Raw genomic sequence first — 20681 nt, 5'->3', positions numbered from 1 at the left:
CGGGGCGTGGCCTCGGGGCGGGCCGGCAACATGGCGGAGGCGGAAGGGGAGAGCCTGGAGTCCTGGCTGAGTGAGTACTCTGGACATCCCCCCCCAGTCCCTCAGCCCCGCGGCCCCTCAGCCTTCCCCGGCCGGCGGTCCCTCAGCCTCCCCGGCCCCGCTACCTCCGGTCTGAGATCCCCCCCTTCCCCTCCCTCAGCCCCGTCGCCTCACGGTAGCCCTCCTCCCGCCGCTCCCCTCAGCGAGGCGGAGGCTCCCGAGCGGGCCGGGGCCGTGGCGGGGGCCGTCCATGGCGGGCTGTGAGCACCCTGAGGACGATCCCCCGGAGAAGAGACCTTCGGCTGCGCGGGGACGCGCCCTCCGGGATGTGGGGGGAAAGGGCTGAGGCCTCCCCTCGGCTCCCCCGCTCGGGTGTCCGGTGCCCGCGGAGAGGTGCAGAGCTGTGGGGGTAAGGGCACGGCAGCCGTTTGGGTCCTTGGGAGGTGTGAGGAACAGGCAGGTTTGTAGCTCGTCTTGCTTGAGCACCTGCAAGGCTGTGGCTTTTTTTTTTTTTTTTTTTTACCGTAATGGTATGTGTCTGAGCCTGCTGTCTTGTCTTCCCTCGCCTGAGTTGTGGTTGGCAAAGTGTACAGCCTTAGTGCTGTTCGCGAGGCTCAGAACCGTAGAGGTTTCCCAAATAAATTGTATTAATGTGTTATACAAGCGTGCTTTTCAAGCAGACAAATTCTGCTTTACACCTAGCTGCAGTTTCAGGGTAGGAGGTATGGCTGTCCATTCCATACAGACTGGAATGTTCACAAATCCTTTGTCAGGAAAAGGTATTTTTTATCACAGGATCTCTAATGTTAGGGACGGGGGGAAAAAAAAAAAAAAACCAACAAAAAAACCCACCAAACCCCTGGCTTGTTCATCCACAGCCCTTGCTGAGTATCCCCTTGTTGTGTGTCTATCCGTGAATCGGGTGGCTTTTGGGCTGTTGGCTGTACAGAACCTTGTGCTGTGAGTTCCCAACCCAGCACTGGCAGATCGGGAGGTGATTCTTGAATGAATCAGTCATAGCAGTGATTGTTTTTCATCTATTTCACGCACAGGGCTCCTGCTGCTGTCCCTGGGAGGCTATCCTGCACATCGCTAGCTTGTTGCCTAGATTTTCTTCTTTTTTTAATAGTTATTTGTTTGATTACAGCAGCGAGTGAAGTTCCCAAGTACTCAGCCAACAGCAGAAGACGGCCATTACCCTGCATACCTTAGGGTATATAACGTGTTAGCCTTTTGGAGTTACCTTCCATAAACAAGATTAAATAATTCTTGTTCTTTCTTGGTATTTTTATTTAAGATTCGAACACATACATGGTATCATCCTCTGTTATAGGAGTTACTGGCTAAATGATGTTTTCAGCTCTTCTCATTTTAGATCAATCCCTTCTGTCCTCTTACCATTTTTGCTCCTCCTCTGAACTCCCACAGTTTGTCAATATCTTTTATTGTAGCCAGCGAGACACATGAAGAAACACCCACATCCCTTCCTTTTCGTCTTTCTCTGAGGAGGACTGACTCACCAAGTTCACTTTGTGTGTGAAAATATCTCTAGTAGGAAGGATATTTTAGGTTGTATAGCCTGGAAAGCTTCCTGGCTGTTTGTTTTGTGGGGTTATTTTTTAATTAAAGTTAAGAGAGAAGTTATCTCCCTTGGCCAAGCAGTAGGATATTCTGCACCAGAGAACGTATGCTAAAGGCTAGCATTGCAAAGGCCTTACTCACTGTAAGAAATGTTGCAGTGAGCCTGATTGCAGAGGTGTACACATTTTTCAAAGCTTGAGTGTTGCTCCCTCGTTTAAGAGGATGCATTTATGCCAGGTCACTGCTACAGTGATTTGTGCTGGTGTGATTATATCGCTCCTCCCATAGTAGGGGAGCAGAGAGCAGTTAGTGTACGTAAATTACCGGAGGAGCCGTGCAGACCAGGCAGGCAGAGTGCAAAGGCTGGTGCATCTCAGCACTTTCACCAGACCTCCTGAGGTTTTCTTTCTTGTAACCATCACAAAGCTGCACCATGTCTAGTGCTAACCTTGAGGGTGTGCGCCTGCTGTGCCCTTACTAAAGGGAAGGGCCAGAATTGCTCAGCAGCACAGCCAACTTCCCAGTCACAGGAAGAGGGAAAATTTCTTATTGCCAATGATATTTTTTTTTTTAATACCGGTGATATGTGGCTTTCCACACTGCCCTGTCTCTGTCATCAGGTGGAGTCATAGACCCGTGAAGTAACATCATCCTCATGTCCTAATACTGCAGCAAGATCTGCACTTCAGCCAGTGATGATCTAGCATCTTCATGTCTCCTGCCTTGTTTCAGGCAGCTGGGATGAGAGAAGGTGATCCTTTCTATTCTCTCCCTGCCAGCGGGCTCTTCTTCTGCACTTAGCTGAAATAGAAAGGAGGTTAGAAAATAACGTCAGTTGTACAAACACAGCTGGATCCTTTGACTTTAGTGCTGCGTTTTCTACTGCATCCAAAAGGAAGCTTATTGTCACACTCATGTCAGGCTTAGGCGATGTCCAGGCATGTAATAGATGCAGATGGATGAAATATTATGGTTGCCTTAATTTCTTTTTCCCTTGTATTGTCATGGATCAGCATTCTCCTCCTCTTCCCGGGGATACAAACAGAATCTCACTGTTAGACTGCATGCTTGGGCCAAGGATTTCCAATTCATATGCTAAGCCTGACTTGGAGAAACCCTTTGTTGGGATGGCTTTTGTCTCATTTCAGTATAGAAGTAAACCCAGGAAAATATGAGCATTCATTACTAGTCAATTAATGGTCTGTGGTTCTCTGCGTTCCAACATGGTTTCTCTATAGAGAAAATAAGCACCTTTGTTTCATATCTAATGATGCATCTGAATGTTGACTCGTTAGCATTTCAGGGTTTAACAGAGCAGCCGGGGGCTGGATGGCTCTGATGCCTAGGCCAAGCCGTGTCTGAAAGCTAAGGCAGAGGTGGTGGCAGGACTGGGGTAGTGCTGAGAATTTTGTTCCCAAGGTTGCTTGTTCAGATTCACTTAGTTGCCAACATGAAATGGGATTTTCAGGATAGGACCTGGTGGACAAGAGTCTCTGAAAGCAAACTTTATATCTGCTACCAAATGGGCCTTTGTTGGCAGTTTCAACAAAGAAGCCAAGGATTTGATATTCCGGAGCAGCAAACTCTTCTTCCTGGAACAAATCCTTTCACGTAAGGGTTGAAGGATATTTATAAGGCAGTGCAGCAAGAGCTCCCTGCCCACGTTTTTTAGTGTTCTGCATAAAAATAGAGGAATTTAAGTTATGCCTTCATAGACACGGTGCAGCTTCATGTAGGGATGTCCTGAAAAGGTTAAGCAAGGTAAGCTAGCTCACCTGGGGTGCTGTGTTCACGTGGCTGTACTGAGATAGGTACCCAAATCAGTTCAGGTATCTGTGCATTCTGTCATGAGAACACATTGATTTCCAGAGCAAGGGCAGGACTTCTGGTCAAGCTTATTAACTTTTATGAACTGGGCTTTCACATGGAGATTTTATGAATGCTAGAAATAGGGAGTTTCTTCATGTGGATCATAGCTTCCCTTCAGTAATCTCTCTCCTTCTGAGACTTTACTACTTTTATGTGAGAGCTTTTGGTGCAAAAACTTCAATGAATCTGAACCCAGTCTGAGAGTGTGAAATAATCCAGCGTCATTCCAAGAAATCTTTGGAGATGTTCAGAACAGCTTTAAAATTAACACTTGGAACACGGAGATGTTGGTTACATTTTCCTGTTTGTACCAGATCTCTTTCCTAATTTCGGGATGTGCAACCAGCAAAGAGTTCATTTAGTTGAGTGTCCTTACTTGTTTGTGCTCTTCCTGGATTTATTACATAAATTCCATTAACTCCAGCCAAGAACCGCATTTCTTTCATCTAGACCTGCAGAGCAGCAGAGGTGCTTTGGAGCACCGAACCATGCACAATACCATTTGACTTGCGTGAAAAGGCTTTAGATTGTTGTAAGTCTGTGGTTTCATGATGCTTCCAGGGTGTTCAGCAGTTGTGAGTGTGGTAATAAGGTTTAAGTGCCACATGTTTTGAACAGTTGCTTGGCTCTGCAGCAGCTGCGTTTTAAACTAAGCCTCCCTTGAATCTCTTGACTTCAAAAAATAGCTTGGTAGCTTAGCTTGTACAGCAAGATGTGATCCTACGGTTAGTCCTCCCTGGCCTTTTGCTTATTGAGGGTCCTGTGAATGGCAGCAGCAGGCACAGAGATTCGCCTCTGCAGGTGCAATGCATGGAACAATTTACAAAATTGCTTTACAACTGTTCTTTCATGAGGAGGAAAATAGGAGTAAACCTTCTAGGACTGCCATGGTAGGAGGACTAAGGTGCACTGTGAAAGTGATGTTTCAGAGTAGATGCTTTACGACCGTTTTTATCTGCTTATGGAAAGGTGAAAGGATATGTTTTAATCATGATTAAAAATTACAGTTATGTGGTATGTGTATATTTTGTTATGCTTCCCTCTGTGATGAAAGTACAGAGATGTGTGCTGTTTTTCACCCCGTCCTTCTTTCCCTGCTCTATGCTATCTGGCTAAGCAATATTTTCTTTTCTGTGTCTATTTCCATTCTATTAAAATTTTGAGGAAGGCTTCTTAAATGCCAGCCCTTAGATATATAGCTACAGCGTGTTGTTTCTTGCCTTACAAGAAAGAAAAAATCATCACATCCAGTCATCTCGGCTGGAAAATTAGGTTAAAGCAGGAATCTGGTTTACTGAAAATTCAGTGCTCCATCAGAGTTAAGTGGAATACATAGAAAAGATGCTGATAGCCTCACTAATCAGTACAATAAGCGAGGTCCTGGTACCCGCGGGAGGATCCTTCAGGAGCCTGAAATAGCCCAGTCAGTAGAGCATCGGTCTCTCCGTGTGAGTGTGCTGGATTGGAATTCCTGATCAGGTTACAGGCTATGGTGTTTATTACTTCCAAGAACTTCTCAATGTGTAATAATAAATTTCAGTGTATAATTCCCAGGAGAAATGCTAAGGCATCTAACAAATCAGCTGGCACTCTAAAGACAAGTGTTAATGTTAAATGACTTATATTAAACATCTGATGTTCCAGCTCTTACTTCTACCAAACTCCCAGGGAATACAAAAATAACTTCCCATGTAGAAAATGTGAGGGTTTAGCCTTTAAGGAGTTTAATGTTATAGCCAAGTAGAAAGAGATAACATTTCAGGCAGAGGGAAACTGTATGAACTCAAATATTTTATCTTGTACTCTCATTTAGAGTATGGAAATAGGGTGTTTCTAAGTACTTGAGATTTGGCACCTGTTCTTTTTTTTTTTTTTTGGAAAGCAGTGATTCTTGCTGGATATTTGGATGTCTCAGCTTGGAGACACCCTTTCCCCTGAACAGACATACCACGTGTGAACTTCTTTCTCCTTTTTTTATAGTTGGCAACAGATGTCAAATGCTTTTGTCTAGGAAATGCATGACCTTTTATACTGTTTCTTTTGCTTGATTGGTAATATGTTCTCTTTTCCTTACCAAAGATAAAGCCACTAACCCATCTAACAGGCAGGAAGACTGGGAATACATCATCGGATTCTGTGACCAGATCAACAAAGAACTTGAAGGGTGGGTGTCCCAAACCATTCTAGACTTAATAAATTAACATTCACAGTTTAAAATATATAATTTTATTATCAAAATTCCATGTTTTATTTTATATGTATATTGATATCGCAATGAATATCTGGCTACAAAAGAAATAAGATGCTGTGAAGTGTGGTTTCCCTTCTGTGAAAGGCAGTGTGGCTTATACACAGACTGAGCACTGGGAAAATGGAAATTCTGAATCTGCCTCTAATGTCAGCTTCTGCAGCTGCAAGATTCTCATCTGGCCAAACTTAGTCTGTGAAATGGGGTTATAACTCTTAGTGTCTGATGGGGCTTCATGTCTTTAAAATCTTCACAAGGATTTAACTTCACAAGGATTCCTTAACTGAGGAAACCTCCTGGGTCACAGCATTCCTGTAAGCAAAGGAATAAGTGTTTTATTCTGGAAAAAGGAAACTAATGCAAGAGAAATGAAGTGATTTCCTGGGCTGGAGACTGTACTGGGAGTTGTTTGGCTCCTCCCAAGCAGGAATCTGGAACTGCTGGCTCAGACTACCAGCCCTCGCTTCCTTTCATATGTGCAAACACCCAGGCCTACAAAGATGTCCTGGACATTTCTTGTTAGTCTTTGTACGCTGATGGAAAGATAAAAAGTCCTAAATGGCATTTCCTTTTAATTATGTGAAAGACATCTCGTTTGAACAGCAGAATCTGTGCAGGTTTGAAAATACTTCAGCGTGTTCACCTGCTTTGTTTGTAATGGAGACCTGCTTTGTTTCAGGCCACAGATAGCTGTGAGACTCCTGGCTCATAAAATCCAGTCGCCACAGGAATGGGAGGCAGTCCAAGCCTTGACAGTAGGTAGTCCTTACCCCTCCTCTTAAATCCAGCTATACACCATTTGATGTCATCTGTGCGGAGTATAAAGGGGCACGATGTGTGTTAGTGGGGCTGGTTCTGGGGCTGAATGTCCTGATTCCCCTTTGCTGGGGGGGAATGGACGGTGAGAGGGAGCAGAGTGACGTAATTGAAACGTCCGGATTGCTCATTAGCAATAGAGCAGTCAGAAATAACTCTGGTTTAGTTTTAGCTGCTTTCACTTGTTATCTTCAGTCAAGATTTGTGTTCGTTGTTGTGAGACCTAATGGTGAGATAACTCTGACCCATGTGTATGTGGGAGACCAGCCTGTCTTGATGTGTCACCCCTAAAGACAGGAGATTCTTGCCTGTCTCACAGAGCAGGAATCCATGTCTTACTGGTGTGGGTCCTTCAGTTCCCCTGTAAGCAGAACACAGGTACGCTGTTACTGAAGAGTTTTGGTGTTCATTTCAGCCCCTGTTTTTGTTACTTGAATGCAGGTGCTGGAAGCTTGTATGAAGAATTGTGGGAGAAGATTTCATAATGAAGTAGGGAAGTTTCGCTTTTTAAACGAGTTAATAAAAGTTGTGTCTCCGAAGGTTAGTCCATGAGCCTGATGGCTGTATTTACTTTTTGTTTGGCCTCCATAAGCTACGTCCAAAATGTTTGCAGTGCTCTGTCTGGCTCATTGGATTTATTAGCCTATACTCAAGAACATTTGTTAGCTAAGGTTTGGGTTTTTTTTCTAATGCTCTGCTTACTATTTTTCTCAGTAAGTTGTACTTATTTACCATCAGTATATAGTCTCTGTGCTGTTGTAATCCTTCATATAACTCAAGGGCTTCTAAAGCTTGGGCTGTATTTTTAAAAAAAAAAAAACAAAAAAAACCAAAAAAAACCCCCAGCATCGGTAGAGGAAAGGTGTGATGCAGAGGTGAAAACAAGGGACTTAGCAACACACCATGGAGTTCTAATCATCAATGGTGCCGTTTTGCTGTGTTAAGAGTGCCTGGCATAGTCCTTCAACATCCATGATCAGTTTAATGTAGCGAAAAATAGACAGAGGCACTCCACAGCATGATTGATGCAGAAAAGTATTCCAAGATTCTTTCCCATAAGATGGAGGGTGGTTATCTGTATTGCTGTAATTTTTAAATAGCAAAATCCTGAAACCAACAGAGTAGCTGCTTTTTCTTTTACTGAATATAATCACAGCTTTTCTTTACTGTTATTTCAAATATATTTGAGGAACAATTTTTTCCTCTTAATATCTTAGTATCTTAGATCATCTTGGAACTTGGATTATACATCTTTTAGTGTCTATCACTGAATGCCCATTCTCTGGGTTTGGGCTTTACTCTTAAAAAGAAACAAGGAACGTGGAAAACTGACATCTTTTCCCCACCCTTAGTACCTGGGAGACAGGGTCTCGGAGAAGGTGAAGACCAAAGTCATTGAATTGCTGTATAGCTGGACAGTGGCATTGCCAGAAGAATCCAAAATCAAGGATGCCTACTACATGCTGAAGCGACAAGGTAGGAAGCCAGCTGCTCGTTCACGCATTCGCTCCAGCCTGTGCTTTAAGTAGGAATGACACAAAATATACAGCTTCTAATTACATGGGGTCAAGGCAAGCTCTGAGGGGAGATAGAACAAGGGAGAAATTCCCTGAAAAGCTTCTCATTATATTTAAATGCCTTGGGCTGTCTTGGATTGGCTTTTTTAACTACATTAGTTAAACACCTTGCAAATACTTTTGGTTTGGTTTGCAGGGCCTTTTTTGAGTTTTTCTGGAACTAGCTATTAACTAGATTTGAACACGTCTAATTTAAAGTGAACTAAGAGCCTCCATGTAGCCTTTTGTGTTCTTCTAACTAGATCACTTTACAGTTGTACCTTTCATTCGACTGATAAAAATTTCTTGTGTAGGCACAGTGAAAAAGGCTCAGCTGAGGAGCATACAGCTCCAACACAAGAAAAATTTGTTCCAGCAAAGCTCTTGAGGTACAGCACAAATCCAGGGATTTGAGAATGGAATAAGCAGGAAGCTTGGCTCTTTCCCCACCCGTGGTTGGGAGTCTGCTCATCATCCCGTTTTGCATTGCTGTCTGCTTTCCTGCTCAGCTCATTTATGTAAACAAATGTCATGCCCTTAAGTTTGCACAAAGCTGGGTTGTCTGAGACTTCACTTAGGGGTTCAACAGCTAATGTGAAAGGGGGAAAGACAAATAGTGGAGAGTTATTGATTATACTGAGCTACTAGAGGAGCAGTATGGACATGGAAACACAGTTGCTGGGGTTTTGGCCTTTATCAAAGAAAACTTTCTTTATTTTTCCAGCTAGCAGGCTCAGTGATTTTGATCCTGTATTGTTCATTAGAACAGTGTGCTGGTATCAATGGACGCGTTGGCTGCGTGTTCGATTTGAGAGCGGCTTGTGAATAACTGGGTGCACTGCCTGGTGTGACTGCATGTGCAAACCCATGTGGGTTCCCTTTCTGCTTTCAGGGATCGTTATGTTTGATCCTGTGATTCCTGCAGACAGAACCCTGATTCCCTCTCCACCGCCTCGTCCCAAAAACCCTGTGTTTGATGACGAGGAGAAATCCAAGGTACAGTGAAGACTTGTATCATAATCACTAATGAAGAGTGATTACGCAATGCTAATACTACTTACTAATCTCAATACTCAATAATTTGGCTTTTATTTTTGGGCTGGTGGTGTGTACTTTCACAGAACTCATTGCTTTGTCCCCCTACCTAACCCAAAGTTAAGAAAAATTATCTAGTGTCAGAACTCTGAGATTTCACAGATACTTCCTGTGTAGAAGCAAGAAGGGAGCAACTCACATAAAATAATAAACCATAAATTACTCCAGCTGAAATCACTATAACTATGAAAGCAGGGTAAGCTTTCTAATAGTGGGCTCTCTTCCCCTCAATTGTTCACTTACATTCCTTTAGCTACTTCCCTTTTCCAAAGGGTCTTTATTTGTTTCCTGAATATCTTCTCATCTTACAGCTTCTAGCCAAACTGCTGAAAAGCAAAAACCCAGATGATTTACAAGAGGCTAACAAGCTTATAAAATCCATGGTAAAAGAGGTAAGAAATTCCTGTAGGATTGATCCCAGTCAGCAGTCTGCTTTCCAGGTTTTAAGCAATTTGACTCCGAAATGGTGAAGAGCTTTAGGATCATGTGAGTGGCAGCACCTGGCTTTTTGAGGCTCTGGGAGCATTGTGTTAGTACGTTCCTTAGTTAAGACTTAAACTCCAGCTCACAACTGGGAGATGTTGGTATCGCAAAAATGTCTACAGTTGGTGTCTCTGGGGCAAGGATTGAATGCCCCTTATTGTAATTAACTACATTGTCATCACTCAAGATGGTATTTCATGTCAGGTTTGGTGGGACCATTGCAGTATTACCCCTGGACAATGAGGACTGAGTCATTGGACTGGGTCTTCTCACAAGCAGGCTTCATGGAAACACCTTCCTGTTTGTAGAGCTGTGGTGCGTCCATCCATGGCAGTCATTGGAAACTCTGGAGTCCAGGAAATGACTCACTCTGTTTCTGGCTAAAAAAAAGGGTCACTTCTAGACTGAAGAGGATGTATAGATTGCTGTAATGTTTCCATTCAAGCTTCTCCTGTCCCCAGGGCAGACTTTCCTTTAGTTTGAATCTCAAATCAGAGATGGGTGGACATTTTCTACCAAAGAGTGCTTGTTGTTACTAGTAAATGTTTTGCTTCAAAGACATCTTTTTCATAAAATAGCACCAAGTGACAAAAGAAAAAATCTTCTGAAAAGGTTGGAAAGGAACTTTTGGAAACTTTTCTATTTTTAGTGGTATAATTGCACATTAAAGACCATTTAATAAGACTTTTCAGAAATACAGGGGGTTTTATCATTTCAGAATGGTGGTGAAAAGATAATAAAATAAGCACAGCTTCACATGAATGGAGAGTTTGTTGGGTTTTTTTTCTAGCTTAGCTTTAAATAGACATTACGTGATTTAACAGATAACACCTGCTGTTGTGATACTGTGGACCTTTACAGGGAAACTCACTTTTTATGTCTGTGTTTGACCCCCTGAAGGATGAGGCTCGGATTCAAAAAGTGACGAAACGCATGCACACGCTGGAGGAGGTAAATAACAACGTGAAGCTGCTGAATGAGATGTTGGTTCATTACAGCAAAGAGGACTCATCAGAGGCCGATAGAGAGCTCATGAAGGTGGGTCTGAGCTGCTCCTTCTTCCCAGAAATCCCGTGGTCGGTCCTTTCTTCTTACAGACTTGAGTTTTGGAGAGAATTACAAAGAGTTTGAGCTAGTGTTAAAAGATTGGGAGAAAATCAAGGAGGTAAAAATCAAAATAGACACCAGGGATGGTTGGACAAGCCCAGGGCCTTGAAGGTAACACCTTATCTAATTTAAAAAGTTAAACCTCCTTGTGTTTAACAACAAGCTTCTGAAACAATGGTAGGAGGCTTAAGAAACTGGCTTGTTCCTGTGAAACATTTCCTTCTTGCCACCTTTCTTCTGTGTGGTTGCAGACTCTCCAAGCAGAGGTTGCAGCACAGTTGAAGCCTAGTTGTTGAAGCACAATTCCGCTCTTCCTTGTGCTTTTATGGACTACTGTAATACCAGAAAGGAACATCTCTTTTGGGCTAGAGCTGGTCTTAAGTGCTGATGTGAGGGAGGACTGAGAGATGTTGTGTTGAAAGTGCAGGCTGTGTTTAGCCTCCCAGGCTAACGTAATGCTTCACAGCTCTGTGATAGGCGGGGACAGGGGATCTTGGTCCAGCCACACTGGCGTGTCCAGCACAGGGAGACTGGTTTCTCTGTTCTGAGCTTTCCAGTGCATGCCTGGGGAGTCATTCTGGGCTGACTGGTGTTGCCGAAAGTGGCTTCTGGCTGATGAAACCCTTTGTCCTAATCTGTCTTCCCAGGAGCTCTATGAAAGGTGTGAAACCAAAAGACGGACATTATTCAAGCTGGCCAGTGAGACAGAGGATAACGACAGCAGTTTGGGTAAATGAATTTATATTTCTCCTTTTTTAATTGCTTTTGTGATCTGGGACTGCGCAAGGGTTCAGCGAGGGAATGGCTGCTGTAAAGACGCCTCTTCACTGTGAATGCACTTCGCTTTGAGCAAGCACATGAAAGACAAGATCCTTGCTTCTTTATGCTTATCATTTCAATTCAGGCAAGGACTTGACAGTGGAGTTGGTGGTTAGGGAGGCTGGGGGCGATAATGGGGGACAGCTGCTGCTTTGGAAGAGAAGGGGAGTTGCTGTGGGGAACAAAGCTTTGGACTAATTTTTTTCATTATTGCTGTAATGTGCACGGACCTAGAAAGGTCAGGTTGTTGCTTAGAGAAGCATGGCAAAGAGAGGGTAATGGAGCTCATGGCCAAATAATTATGTTTTTTCTTGCCGATTATTTAGTTGATAGCTGAGTACTCTCAGCATTGGTGGGAGCAAAGTTACTGAAGTCTTGGAGGTCGTTTTTGTCTCTCTTGCATGTAGGGGATATTCTGCAGGCCAGTGACAATTTATCCCGTGTGATAAATTCCTATAAAAAAATAATAGAGGGGCAAGTGATCAATGGTGAAGTGGATCTCCCTGGGATGTCTGTAGTGGAAGGTGAGTTCCTGGGAAGCCAACTGTTTTAATTTTGAATCCTGCAATTCTAAGTCTTTTCAATGGGATTTCCTATTAACTGTGGTAAAGTAGGCTATTGGCGATTCCTGTGGCCAGCATCTTGTGAACCAGAGGGGGACAAGCCAGCTTCTAAGCAGTGGATGGACAATTCTGGACATGAGCAACAGTGATGCAGCTTTGCATTTTCCAATGCCTGTTCCAAATTACTAAAACTTTTGATAACATCAGTATCAAACCTGCATCTGAACAGTTTGTGTGGCTGCAAGTTCTCATACATTTTCTTCCCCACATTTGTCCTGTTTATTAATGGTGACATGTAAGAAGAGGACGATTTTATCAAAAGGACAATAGAATCACAGAATTGTCATGGTTGGAAAGGACCTCTGAGATCACCGAGTCCAACCACACACACACAAAAAAAACCAACCCTACGATCTCGGCCACTAGAGCATGCCCTGAAGTGCTGGAGAGAGTGGGAGAGTGGGAGCCAGGCCAGGGGTCCTGGTTTTGCCAGAAATCGCGTTTGCAAATTTAGGCCAGTCGCCCACTTTACACTTCAGTTTCACCATTGAAAGCTCTGGACACGTGTGTGGCAGAGGTACCATTTGGGAGTCGCTTACACATTTCTGGATGGAGAGCAGCAGAGGAATGCGTAATGCTACCTGACAGCATCTTACTGAGACAAGACTGTCCTGAATGTGAAGGGAATTCTAGATCCAGACAGTATGAATTTTCCTCGGCTCTCTGGTAGCCTTTGTTTATTGTAATTCTGTAGGATCTCCCAAAGCCTCACCTGAGCTGAAAGGATTTTGAAAAGACTAAGAATTATGCTACAAGAAACACTGGGGAAAGAGCAGTGGTTGGAGCAGATGTTGATTTTCAGATAGAAATTTCCGAAGTATCTGGGTTGATTTAAGTAGCTTGTGGACAGCAAGGGGTTAGGTGGAAAGCACGTGGGCTTCCTCTGTTACAAAGAGCCGTAACCCATGATTAAATGAGGATCTGTTTGTACATTGGGGTTTGCTCTGAGCCTTTTACCTTCTTTCCTAGTAGTGCTCTTCTCCTGTCCGCTGCAGGGAGTAACTCCACAAGTCACCTCAACACCCTCATTGACCTTGGTGGACTGGACGTCACCAGCACCCCGCCACCTCCAGTGCCACCCACCACCCTGACGCCAGCCCCCACAGTAGCCCCAGCAGAAATCCCCATTCTCCCACCTCCTCCCCAGACCTTTGCCCAGTTGCGGAGCGGTTCCTCTGGCCAAGTGGAAGCCACAGCCACTCAGCAGAGCAGCACGACCAACTCCCTCTCCCTGCTGGATGAGGAGCTTCTGTGCTTAGGTAAGACACCGAGGGGCCCAGAAAAGGGCTACTCAATCCATCCCTAACAAAGACTGCTTTCTTCCTTCAGTGTGAGGGCTGGCTGCACACACGGCATGCCTGAAAGGAGCATGAGATGCCTTTGGTTTCTAGAGAAGTCCAGGGGACGCTCCCTGGCATCATCCTGAATATAAGACCTTGTCAATGAGTCGGTATTAAAAACTCAGATCTTCCCAGGGTAGGCTGCAAGTGTAATAACTTGAGTGTAGTTGCAGTCTGATACCTGTAGGTGCCCGGACGTGCCGGCTGCAGTTCTGTACGTATTTCACCCCTGACTTTGCAGCTGTGCTAAAGAGCAAGGTGCCTTAGAGGGGTTGCTTATAGAACCCTGCAGAACGCCTGCCTGTGGAGCCCAGATCTGAGCAACCAAAGACGCTGCAAATCAGGAAGGGTTAGAAGAGCTGTGTGCAGGGGGTGCTGTCAGCTGCTGCTGCTGTCAGTCTCTTTTCCTAATCATAGGCTTGCAGCTCTTTTCAGTCTTTCATCAGGTTCTTGGGCTCTGGCAGAGCTGAATCAAGTAGTTTGACGGTACTGAAACAATTGCCAGGGGATGACACCTGACTCACTTTCTCCTCCAGTCACCTACTTCTTATTTTTCCTTTCAGGCCTGAATGACCCAGCCCCTACAGCAGCAAAGGAGACATCAGAAAACAACCAGTGGAGCATGTTTGAGGTACAAAGGAGGGTCTCGCAGGAAGGGGAGGGAGGGGTTGTGGGAGGTCTCAGGACACACTCTGTTACCTTGGAAAAACATGTGATGACACATACAGGCAGAGGGACAGTTCCTCTCAGTTTCTGAGGGGAAGTTTGGCTTAGTCCTATAATCTGGGATAGCTGTGTCTGAACAGAGTAGATATCCCTAAACCTGGCTTTCTCAGTTTCCCACCTGACCCCCATGATGTTAGCACTTCCTTTGCTTAAATTACAGATCAGATGTAGCCCTGACATAGGCCACAGACTTTGCTGCTTGCCACCCAGCACCTGTTTTTGCGGTAAATCTATCTCCCTCTGTAACAGTGCCATCTCTGCAACAGGGGGTAGCAGTAAGTGAGAGCATCTGCTTGTCCTCTCTTTCAGAATGACCAGTTGGACCTGGATTTCTTTAATCCGAAGACGGTGACTGTCACTTGCAACTCTGCAGGGACCCCTCTTCTGCATCCCACATCACAGACCACATGTGGAACGTCGGTGACGCTGCCTTCTGCTTTCACAGCCTCTCAGACTGCTCCCAGCATCCCGGCACCAAACACAGCACCGTTTGTATTCTCTGCTGGACCAGCTGTCCCTGCGGGGCCTCCTAAGACTATTCCAGCTGCTCCTGGCTACTTCAGCTCATCTGTGGGGAGCAATATGGCACATAAGATGGATCCCTTGGGACAACTCCTTGAAGAAGCCAAAGGGTAACTTAAAGTCCTGGGCTTTGCTTTGTTGCAGTTAGAAGGCTGAGCTTGCTGTGGCATTGGGTTCAGTGGCAGACCCTCAACTCTCTGGTTTGGTAGAAATGTGTGACTGGGATTTTTCCTCTCGGAGGGTTTCAGTTTACAAACTAATACAAGGATCTCAGCTCCGGGAAGGAAAGGCAGGCGCTACTGGGTAGAGCACAACAGAGCTGTTCTGTTGCCCGGTACAAATGCGTGGTGTAAAGTTGAACAGGCTGCTGAGGTACAGAGGCCTTTGCCCACCTCAGCAAAGGTGGGACTCTGCTTTCTTCTTGACTTAGAGAAGTGATGCCTGACCCCACCACTACCGCTTCCCTTGTAGCTCTCCTTACCTGAGATGATAATGAGACTCCAGTCTGGTTCTGGGCCCCTGCTCTGTCCTCATGATCTGTTGTTATCTCTGGGTTTGTGGTGAAACACCTGCTTCACTTTCAGCTCAATTTCCCATATTTTTTTCTGTCTCTATTCCAGGACTGCCACCCAAGGCGTGGTGACACCCTCGGTGTTCCCTGGGGTTACTTTGCCAACTGCTGTCACATCTGCCCCGTTAATAGCACCTGCAGGACTGCCAGCCACTGCCCCTGGAGCCCCTCCGGTTCCTTTCCCAAGCAGCTGCACTGCTGGCTCAGGAAGTCCTCTCTTCCAGCCGGCATCATTCCAGCAGCAAGGCAGTCCTATGAAAGCACCTGAAATTTCTTTGGCCAATGTCCATGTGCCCTTGGAATCCATTAAACCCAGTAAGTATCTCAGGTTTTCCACCTTTCTCTGAACACTTTTTAAAAGCAAAGCTTCTTGACAAAGCTTATGAAGTACAGAGGAGGGATGAGCTGTCCCAGATGAACAGTCAGATTGCCTGATGCTGCTACAGATAGTCTTCTGCAGCGTAAACCTGCGTTCCTGTCCCCTCTCTCTCTGCGCTAGGCAGTGCCCTCCCGGTGACAGCCTACGACAAGAACGGCTTCCGGATCCTCTTGCACTTTGCCAGGGAGTGCCCGCCAGGGAGGTCGGATGTGCTGGTGGTGGTGGTCTCCATGCTGAACACAGCACCGCTTCCTGTGAAGAACATCGTGCTGCAGGCTGCTGTGCCCAAGGTAGGGACGCGCGGCTCAGACTTATGGCGATGTGAAACTGGGCTTTTGGGAAGGCGTGGGTGTGAACTCAGGGACTTGGGACAGCCTGCTTGTGCCTTTCTATAGGCTGTGCTCTGGTTCTGCCTGTCTATAGGCTGTGCTCTGGTTCTGCCTGTCTATAGGCTGTGCTCTGCCCGTTTCCAAAACATCAGGGTGGTTGTCAGAGGCAGAAAACACTGAATAGGATAAGTAGAACACTACCTATTGCAGGTATCAATCCAGCTGTGTCTGTTCATGAAGGTGACTCAGCACAATGGCAGGGCTGGTACATGGACAGAGCCATCCTTGAGGTCTTTAGAATCAGGATTTCTAACAGATGTCCTAAATCTGCCAATATGTTCCATTCTAGTCTTACTGCACCTAGATAATTTTGGATAGGCAGCTTTGTGTTTTGAAAACTGGCCCAATCTCAGCTATGATCTGCCTACTGTCCTGAAGGTGTTCACATTAAATGCTCTGGCATGAGCAGTCAGGAAGGTGTTGTTGGTGTTCACCTGACCCGTGCTTTTACCCTGGGCTGACTTGTCAGTCTGCCTTTTCCTATCACGTTGCACAAGCCGGGCTGGCTCTTGTTTCCTCATCCTCGCGTGTGGATTGATTCTCTCCAGTTTGGATGTGTGCTGTTGTCTCCCCAGCCTGTGTGTGCGTCTTTCGTTGTCCCCACAGTAGGAGATAATCCCTGAGGTTCTGCTTTCTTTTTCATTTGCAGTCCATGAAAGTGAAGTTACAACCACCCTCTGGCACAGAGCTGTCTCCATTCAATCCCATCCAGCCACCTGCTGCCATCACCCAAGTCATGCTTCTGGCAAATCCTACGAAGGTGAGAGGGACAGTGGGGTTTATCCTTTCCTTGTCAGACACGTTTGATGTAGGCTGAATTCTGCAGGGGAGCTGGACCAAACGTTTGAGCAGATAAAGCTGTTTGTTCCTAATGTGCCCTCCAGAGGTGGTTACTGCAAAACGTTGGTGTTTCAGTTCAGGGCTAGAGGGAGCCTGTTCATAGTCTCTTCTCCAACAGACCATCAGCAAGAAAAGTATGAGCAGGACCTGTATGTTTCTCCCAGCAACAGTCAGATAAGGCTCAGCTTTAGAGGGCAGCGATCAGAGCTGTATTGGGAGTTTGTCTGATTCCCTCGTGCACGGGAAGTGCCTGGCTTTGGTGATAATTAGATGGATGTCAAATTAGCTGGTGCTGTGGAAATACTTTTGCTGTGTTGAGGCTGTAGCCTGACAGAACTGGACCAACAGACAAATGTCGGATCACGTCTGTTCCGTTATTCTCTGGGGAGGTACCTGTGGCCGGTGAAACAATGTGGTTAATGCTTTCTTTGCTGCTGATAGTGCTGGGAGCACCTGAGTAGCTGTTCTTACTCATTGAAGTAGCCGGCTCCATAAAGCTCAAAGCTGTATGCTGAAGCAGTTCCTAATTATTTGACAAGTCGAGATGTTACTACTTGAGAATTACAGCAAAGGGGTCCTTAAAGTATCAGCGGAAAGCTTTGAGATCCAAAAGGATAAATGTCAGAGGGGTTTGGTGGATTGTTGAAAGACTTTGTGAGGTACATGGAGGTACCCCCACTGAAGGACCAGTTCCGTCTCCTGCTTACCATTTTACTAGGAATTTTGCGGAGCAGGAACTGTTTTATCTTCCTCTATGAGAGGAGGAATTTAATTTTGAATATGTGGAACTATTCCAGCAGCGTTCTTCAGGCTCACTGGAGAGCAGCTAAGCAGTGGGTGCTGGCCACGGATGTGCAAACTGTTATCACAGGTCATTCCTGCTTTTCTCCTGCTGTTCCGTGCTAAGCAATAAAGCTTTTGTGGTATAAAAACTGTAAGGTAAATAACTCGGGTTTGCTAAATAGCTGAACTACTCCCCGAACTTCCCCCCTCCTACGTGCAACAGAAGGCTTGTGCGCTCTGTAGAGCTGTAACACTGAGGTGTTTTGTTCGGGAGCTGTTCTCATGTTGCTCTTGGGTTTTGTCTTTCCTGCAGGAGAAAGTGAGGCTGAGATACAGACTGACCTTCACGCTGGGAGACCAGCCCAGTACAGAGGTTGGCGAAGTGGATCAGTTTCCCCCGGTAGAGCAGTGGGGGAACCTATGACCTCAGGACACTGCCAGAGACTCTGTGACAGGACCAGGGAAGGATCCCGCAGGACTGGAATGAATGTGAGGTGGGGAGGGACGCACACGCTATCCACTGGTGACGTTCAGCTTTGTTTACATGTCCTGAACACTCCGCTTGTAGCTTTAGTCCAGAATGTTTTGCCCCACGTCGAAGGGGTCCTGGGACATTTATGCCAAGCATGAACTGAGCGGCAGCCAGCGACAGGCAGTGCCAGCTGCTTTTATCTTGACCTCTGGGTGAATCCGGTTCTATCTTCCACTCTATTAAACTTGAAGTTATTGTATTTTGAGGGGGAGACCTGTCAGCAGAAGGGGATTTAGTTGGCGTGTTCCTGTGCTGCTGTCCAGAGATACCTGCAGGCTGGTGGGGTGATGATGCCGCCGGGAGCTTCCTCAGCGCAGAGCCCTTACCCGTGCCCTCCCGCGGACTTTTACCTCCTCAGTGCCAGACGGACCCGCTGAGCATGTTGAGCAATAACGCTGGTTCCGTGAGGGAATGCTTGTTTTTTTACACTGAAATGGCGCTTTGCTCCCTCCCTTCCCCTCCGCTGCTTCAATCCCGAGGAACGCAGCCCCTGGCTGTGCGCTGTGCGTCGCTGCTGTACCTTTAGTTGCTGTATTTATTTTATATCGCTAGCGGCCTCCCTGTTGTGTCCATTTCGGGCAGCTGGGGCTGAGTTTTGTATGCATATGGTTACACTGGTTATTTTTCTGCCTTCATCGCATTCCATAGCGTGGGGAAAAGAGGAAACGCGTAGTGAGGAGGTAAAGGGGGGTGGAAAGGAGCGGTCGGTGTTGGTGGAGGACAGCACCCGGAGCGCAGAAATGTCTGTACAATCACTAATCAGGTGCGGTGGTTGAATCCAGGGATAAGGAGAGAGGCCTCTCGTGTCCCCTCACGCGGGCAGTATTATTATGTAGTCAAATACCGTGTTTTACTGAGATGAGTACAACGACATACAAGATGTAAATAATAAAGCTGTAGGATATTTAAATAGAAACGAGCAGACAGTGAAAGGGAAGAAGGCTCCACTGGGCTGTGACGATGCATGTGCCGGGTTTAATGCCCTGTTTTATTTGTTCCCTGCACTCGGTGGGTAAGTGCAATGGTCTCCACAAGGGGGAAAGCAGTTCTGCTGGACATCAGCGTTCAGTGCTCGCAGGGGACAGAAGAGCTGATCCCTCCAGCTACAGCCTCGCAGAAATTGGGTGTAAATCACTTGAACTGGATTCCAGCAGTCCCTTCCTTCTCCCTCTCAATTTCCAGTCTCGAGCAGCGCCTCAACCAGCTTTGAGACAAGACTGTTTTAAATTATCAGGGGTGGGTTTTTTAACATCCATTGACAGAACACAGATGGGGCGGGTCCTTGGACAGGAGGCTCGGCGTTTCAAGCCGTGCTGTCGAGCGGCAGCTCTTACCAAACTGCGAGTGGGAGCAGTGGGCTCAAGCGCTGAGAAAATCGTCAGGAGACCCCTGCCTGTTTTAGGAAGGAAACTCCAGAGGAGAAAGTGCTGCTGGAATTAATGGTGGCTGTGAAACCCATCACTGCAAATGCAGCTTGGAGTTATTTATAGTTTAATTTTCCTTACTGTGTTACAAAGTAAGAATCACTAGAGGTGAAAAACTCAGCGGATTTGGAGGCCTGAGGTCCTACTTGGAGGCCCAGGCAGTTGTAGAAGCCCCTGAAGGTGGAATCAAAGCTTGGCCAAGGAACTTGCTGTAACTCCTGGTCTGAAGCTGATGAAGACCCCAGCCCCATCAGCTCCCTGACATAGAAGGCAGGCGAGAGGGACAGGTATGTTGTTTGGATCCTTAAAGAAAGCAGTTTTAAATCAAGGATAAGGGACCAGGAGAGGGTCAACACTGGTCAAGGAGTGTTCAAGGCCAGGCTGGACGGGGCTTTGAGCAACCAGGTCTAGTGGGAGGTGTCCTGGCCCAGGGCAGGGGGGTGGAACTCGATGATCTTTAAGGTCCCTTCCAACCCAAACCATTCTATGATTCTATGATCCTTCCTGCCTCAGACACATTCTTGCCAGCATTTCAGACGCAGTCGGCACAGGGGTGGCGCTTAGGTGCCGGCAGGGTGTCCGAGGAAGCGGGTTTCACTGCTCTAGATGCCTACACGTGACTCACTGTGATTTGAGGAGGCCAGAGGAGCACACGTGCTCCCAGCAGAACGGGGTTGGTCTCAGTGTTACCGGCAGCGCGCTGCCCGCGCCGTGCAGCCAAACGGGAAGGTGCCGCAGTCTTGCTGCGTGGCAACGCGTTGTTAAAAGCTTTGGAAATTAAACTATGAATGTTCCTTGTCTGAAGGGTGAGGTTCCTGCTTCATACCCAGCAGCCGTAACTGTACATACATCTCAAATGCATTTGTTCTGCTGCATGTTAAATAAATTGTTTTCCCTACTTTGCTCTGTGGATGGCCCTTACTAATGACTGCTCCTGGA

General features: G+C 46.2%; 1 protein-coding gene across 3 annotated transcripts; it reads left to right on the top strand.

Annotated features, from left to right (window-relative positions):
- Positions 1 to 20: 20 nt before the first annotated feature.
- Positions 21 to 20635, top strand: GGA3 (golgi associated, gamma adaptin ear containing, ARF binding protein 3). Of its 3 annotated transcripts, none has more exons than XM_074160395.1 (17): positions 21 to 70; positions 5569 to 5653; positions 6417 to 6492; positions 6995 to 7093; positions 7906 to 8029; positions 9002 to 9105; positions 9516 to 9596; positions 10588 to 10725; positions 11442 to 11523; positions 12021 to 12137; positions 13232 to 13495; positions 14140 to 14207; positions 14612 to 14934; positions 15445 to 15710; positions 15895 to 16064; positions 16813 to 16923; positions 18100 to 20635. In XM_074160395.1, the coding sequence occupies exons 1-17, from the start codon at positions 31 to 33 to the stop codon at positions 18208 to 18210; spliced, it is 2259 nt and encodes a 752-aa protein (XP_074016496.1). In that variant the 5' UTR covers positions 21 to 30; the 3' UTR covers positions 18211 to 20635. The 3 variants fall into 3 exon arrangements, with proteins under 3 accessions (XP_074016496.1, XP_074016497.1, XP_074016498.1); XM_074160397.1 differs by lacking the exon at positions 21 to 70 and adding an exon at positions 4007 to 4064 and having other exon boundaries at positions 18100 to 18210; XM_074160396.1 differs by lacking the exon at positions 6995 to 7093 and having other exon boundaries at positions 31 to 70; positions 18100 to 18210.
- The last annotated feature ends 46 nt before the right edge of the window (positions 20636 to 20681 follow it).

This window comes from Numenius arquata, chromosome 17, assembly GCF_964106895.1.
Source record: "Numenius arquata chromosome 17, bNumArq3.hap1.1, whole genome shotgun sequence".
Classification (NCBI taxonomy): domain Eukaryota; kingdom Metazoa; phylum Chordata; class Aves; order Charadriiformes; family Scolopacidae; genus Numenius; species Numenius arquata.
This window is presented reverse-complemented; position numbering and strand designations above follow the sequence as displayed.

Bases quoted from the DNA above. Each gene is read 5' to 3' on its own strand.
- GGA3 (XM_074160395.1), top strand. From the start codon at position 31: ATGGCGGAGGCGGAAGGGGAGAGCCTGGAGTCCTGGCTGA. The intron at 5,654-6,416 runs GTGGGTGTCCCA...GCTTTGTTTCAG, and splicing joins ATCAACAAAGAACTTGAAGG to GCCACAGATAGCTGTGAGAC. The intron at 16,924-18,099 runs GTGAGAGGGACA...TCTTTCCTGCAG, and splicing joins TTCTGGCAAATCCTACGAAG to GAGAAAGTGAGGCTGAGATA.